General features: G+C 45.7%; 1 protein-coding gene across 1 annotated transcript; it reads right to left on the reverse strand.

Moving 5' to 3' along the window:
* Positions 1–306: 306 nt before the first annotated feature.
* On the reverse strand, positions 307–2,901 carry LOC123112813 (protein MEI2-like 6; the record flags this gene model as incomplete). The annotated part of the gene is given in 5 exon segments (XM_044533913.1): positions 307–639; positions 1,064–1,247; positions 1,333–1,474; positions 2,131–2,262; positions 2,350–2,901. Coding segments are annotated over 5 exon segments (1,002 nt in total). The 5' UTR covers positions 2,844–2,901.
* Between the last annotated feature and the right edge of the window lie 2,535 nt (positions 2,902–5,436).

The following is a 5,436-nucleotide window of genomic DNA, read 5'->3' on the forward strand; positions in this document are numbered from 1 at the left end:
GATATATCACCCGATATCTGACGATAACCTTACCTTTGCTCCAGAGATAACCGAGGGCAGCGATGCATACACGATCAAGCGTTATGATATTAATCTAGATAAACATATTTCAAAAATCACCAATTGTTGCAACAATCAAAAGGGCAGAAACTTGCGGGCAGAAAAACAGCACATTGGTGCTCGGGGGGGCCAACAAATCTCCCCAAATATTAACCTTTTCGTTCAGCACCGTCAGCATCACACATCGCAAAGGGATGCGAAACCTTTAACCACATACACGGGCGGATAACATACGAACACATGCAGAAGTCAATCTAACAAAGTTCTGGGATGAGTACAGTTAGTGACAACTCAAAGGAAATCGGATGGCAGAACCACCAAGCATAGCTGCTACCTAGGGAAGCCAAATGAAACCAACATCTCCAAGCTAGGATACAGATACTAGAAGATACTCATGCACCCACAAAAGAACCATCTAAACTTGATCACAACATCTCTGGTAACCAAGCACACTAAGCACCTACCCTAAGGTGAGTAGGCCTCCATCCTCGCGACGAAGCAAAGACATCACTAGCCAGTAGCCACCCGCTCAAATAGTTTTGTTCCCCACTGCAGCAGGTTTCGATTTGCCTCCTCTTTCTGCAGGAGAGGCCAAAAATGTATCCAACAGCCAGTTAGTTAGCTCAATCAGAGAGAAAGGATCAGTCAATAATACAACATCGGAGAGAAAGGATCAGCCAGTTGTTTTTAATGCTAAGAAACTACTCCCTCTGTCCCAAAATATAAGAACGTTTTTAACTCCACACTAGTGTCAAAAACGTTCTTATATTATGGGACGGAGGGAGTAGTAACTAAGAATAAATTTCACTAGCATAATACAACATCATAGTAGTAGGCTTCTAGAATAAAATTTAGGTTGGGCTGCCAGAATAAGCTGGGTAGGGGCAGCTTATTTTGGCAGCTACCCATAAACCCCAAAAGAACTGGCCCTAAACCTCAACATAAGTCAGGCCACGACTGCTTAGCCATACAAAGTTCAGATTATAACTTTGAGGACACATACGTGCAGCATGCGGCGTGGGGCGGGCGGATTGATCAGCAGGGCGGTGGACCAGCGTGCGGCCAATCACACGCTCCACCGTCGGCCGGAGGCCATCCCGTGGCGGGCCGAAGCGCACCGGCAGGAACTCCTTGTTACCGCACGGGAACTTGGAGCAGGAGAAGTGCGCTGACAAAGCATCCACCCCCTGCGAGCAGGCAAACATTTCTTGGAGTCACGGCGTTGGCCGGAGGCGAAGATATGGAGTTGGCCAGCTAAGTGTGTGTGCATACCTGGATGTCCGCGTGCACAACCTCACACACCTTCCGAGAGCCCGCCAGGGCCCAGCGATGTCCGTGGAGAAACGTGTGGAGCCGCCGCGCCGCGGTCGCCGTCGTCATGTTGACGAACGCATAGCCTTTGTTGTACTTCGTCCTGTGCAAAGACGAATACAACAAACAAGCTTTGGATTAGACAAAACTGAAGCCTATAAAACAGTTGTCTGATTATTATTCTAAATCAGTCGATTTTTCAAGACATTGGATTGAAATGCAACGGCTACTGCTTCGTATTGCACCTCCCGACCCGATCTTCTTTCCGCTCCGCCCCCAACCTCTCCTTTGGCGGCATGGCGGCGGCCCTGCCACCTGTGAGGTCCTGACTCGCGGGCAAAGCCGCCGCGTCTTGTCTCAAGCTCGGCGGCTATCTAATCCGAGCAGGACTGTAAATGAAATTGTCCCCCACCCGCACCTGTGAACTCTCATCCTCGGCTGCGCTGGCGACACTGCGGCCGGCCACATCACCGACATCTTGGCCTTTGAGTGCTGCTCTCTCTCTCTCTCTTTCTCTCTACTCTCCCAAAGAATCAACTAACCTGAATTTCGCTTTCAGTCAACTGAGGCCTCGGACCGCTGCTCTCTCTTTCTCTCTCTCTACTCTCCTGAATAATGGACTAACCTGAATTTCGTTTTCAGTCAACTAAGGCCTTGGAGCGCTGCTCTCTCTCTACTCTCCCGAAGAATCGACTAGACTGAATTCGTTTTTAGGCAATTGAGAATGAGCAAATTCAGAAATGCAAGTGCTAGTAGTACCTGAAGTCTATTGGGATGTAGAGGAAGTCATACTCCGATCTCACGAACTTGCCGCCGCCCACAACACGCCATCCAGGATTGTCGTTCTCCTGGACGCAATGCTGGTCCAGAATCGCCATGAACCTCCGCTTCCTGCGCCGCACACCAAGAATTCACAGAGTATTTCAGCAAAAAGAAGAGGGGAAAATGGCTGGCAGCAGAGAAGAGCAGCACGCTTACACGAATCCGTTGGGGATATTGCAGATCATGAGAGAAGTCTTCTCGCTGCTTGGGTCGAAGGCCCGTTTGCCCCCGACCACAAGAGGCGGAGACGGAGACAGCGCCGAGGCGGGCGTCGGCCTCCTCCAGGGCGTGAGGACGGAGCGAGGGGAGAGGTTGTCCTCCGACTCCACCTCCCGGGACTCGTCGATCTCCGTGATGGCGCAGCGCGGCGGCGCAGGCGGCGAGGGCGCGTGCGCCCATGGAAAGGGCGGGAACGCCGGCGCCCCCGCGGCTTTGGCGCAGCAGCAGACGGGGGCGAGGCCGCCGACGGGCAACCCGAAGGCCGGCGGCAGCTCGGGAGGCGGGAGGAGGCAGCTGACCGGCAGGGCGAACGGATCCTTGGTGGAGTAGAGCTGGCCGAGGGCGCAGGCCAGGGATGCGTCGTCGTACGGGTGCGCGGCGGGGGGCAGGCCCAGGCGCGAGGTGTAGGCGGCGGCCATGGCTAACTCCATTATTCTTTTGTTTGTGCTGGGGAAAAGTAGGAGGAAGGAAGACCGCGCAGGACCGACCCGAGGAGGACTTGGGGAAGCACCACCTGGCCGGCTTGGCCCTGTATCACGCAGCAGGTGGCACCGCACCGCAGGAACGGCAGCACACGCCACCGGCACCACCGCGGTACTCTCAGCTTTCATTGCAAATGTACCTACAAAATTTCCTTAATATAAAGCATTTTTATACAGTTTTGATCTGCACCTGTTTTCTCAGCCAGGGATATTAGTCAAGCTTGACATTCGGGTTCCTATAATCTTTTGCATTCGAACTTATTAAATCCGTTCCATGGTTTTTGCCATGGTTTTAGTATATTTTGTTTAGGACACAAAAGTATGTTTCTATATTGTAGAGTTTTTTTTTTACAGAATGACTGTAAGGGGTCCCTATAGTATAATTGATGCAACAAACCTAAATTATAAATACCATGTCTTGAATCTGGATTGGTGGGAAGACATCTCCCATTTTTCACCACTGGGCTATGTCTTAGTCTGCTTTAAAAGGAACTTTGTTGAGCATTTGTACCAAGCTCTATGAAGTTGTTTAGGACCATATAAAGCTTTGAGAGGTTTACATACATTATTAGTTTTTTATGATGAATAAATCCGAGAGATTGTTTAACATAAACTTCCTTCTCAATCTTGTCATTTAAGAATGAGGTAATAACACTGGTGGTGCCTAAACTTGCCATCGACGTTCGCTTTGGTGCCTAAACTTAAAAAATACACCGAACTGGTTCTATAACTTGGCAGTATAGTTTAAATACGGTGCAAATCACATCCAGATATGTATGTATTGTTGAATAGACATGCAAGCGTGACGCGGGGCCCACTTGCAGTGCCGAGACAGACTGACATGGAAAGAGTGTGCCTAAATGGCCAACGGGTCCCACCAGTTAGTGCACAATCAAAATAAATGAAAATGTACAACGGCTGGGATTTGAACAGGCCACCTGTGAGCTATGAAGGACCAGGGCAAACCACTTCACCAGGAATAGTTAGTTGACTATTACGCATCGCTAACCTTTATCTAGCTAATTAGACGGAAATGCCCATTTTCCACATGCTAGTTATTTTTTATTTTATAGAACAATATTCAAACTATTGTCACAATATTGAATAAATGTTAATGATCCCTCAAAAATTTTTAATGAAATTTTACATATTCACAAAATTAAAATAATACAAAATGGTTAATAAAATGGTTTCATAATATTTGTAAGGATTCACATATGTAATAAAATAATTGTGCAAATTTTAATAGTTATACATTTTCGAAATGTTAATATAATTCTCAAAATCTTCATGTTTAAGAAATATATCACGTGATCCTTTATTTAAAACTATTAGATCTTTTTCTTTTTTTAGGTGACCCTTCAACGTGTGAGTTTCTTTTTCAGTTATAGTAATTCTAAATCCTATGTGGATTATTGTATTTGTAAACAAAAAATAAAGCTAGAGTCTTCTTGTCTTAGAAATAATATCTATAAAATTTTTATTTTAAAACATGTTAATGTAATTTTCGAAAATATTTATGTGTTATTAAAAGGTCATGTAATTAAAATGCTTTTAACTAGACAAATGTATGTGTAGTTTAATTTTTAAAAATTTAAATATAAGAATGTATAAAACCCTGGTGGAACACTAAGCCATTGTTTATTTTTTCACACATATTTAAGAATTTATTTTTATTCAAAAATATATCTTTTGACAAACATATACACTTTATTAAAACACGTGGACACTTTTTACAGCTAGAAATACATTTCCTAAAAGCATGAACACTTCATATACTACCTGAATATTTTGTAATTTCGAAAATAAGAAAAACACCTAACATGTGGGAAATGGGTGCACTAACTCCACCCCATTTAACTCCAGAATTGTGTCGCATATATAAAATATTACAGTGCATAAAAGACATTAAACTAACATGTTGTAGTTCCGTATTTGAACCATACTGTCAAGTTATAGAACCAATTCGGTGTATTTTTCAAGTTTAGGCACCAAAGTGAACGTCGATGGCAAGTTTAGGCACCACCAATGTTATTACCTCTTTAAGAATGCACTTTTAAAATCGATTTGGTAAAGTGCGATATTGCAATGATTAGCATACGGGAAAAAAGACAAACCACTCGATCCACTATTCATGGAAGAGCGATTCACCATTCCTCTCGACGGCATCGGCGGTGTTGGCCAATGCGTTGGCCTCTCCTTCCTTCGCGCCACACTCGCAACCATCTCCCCTCTCCTCATTGTTGCCTGTTGTGTGAGCGTTGTGGTCTGGAAGGTTGGAGATCACCTTGGTGGCGGAGTGCAAAGCATGTGCGATGCCAAGATTGGCCAGGCAGTGAGGTCATGAGGTGCATAATGTGTCTCTTGTGCTAGTGTCGCCAGGCTCGCTCCACTTCTCTTCCTTTGCTACTGGAGTTTGCAGCTTGCGGGTGAACAGAAACATGCTAGAGGAGGCGGACTGTGAGAATGGGATCTCCGATGTGTCATCCAGCCGTTCATGAAAGGAGTACCCCTTGTTGGAAAGCCAGCATGAGCGCGCGAC

Source organism: Triticum aestivum, chromosome 5B, assembly GCF_018294505.1.
Source record: "Triticum aestivum cultivar Chinese Spring chromosome 5B, IWGSC CS RefSeq v2.1, whole genome shotgun sequence".
NCBI classification, from domain to species: Eukaryota; Viridiplantae; Streptophyta; class Magnoliopsida; order Poales; family Poaceae; genus Triticum; species Triticum aestivum.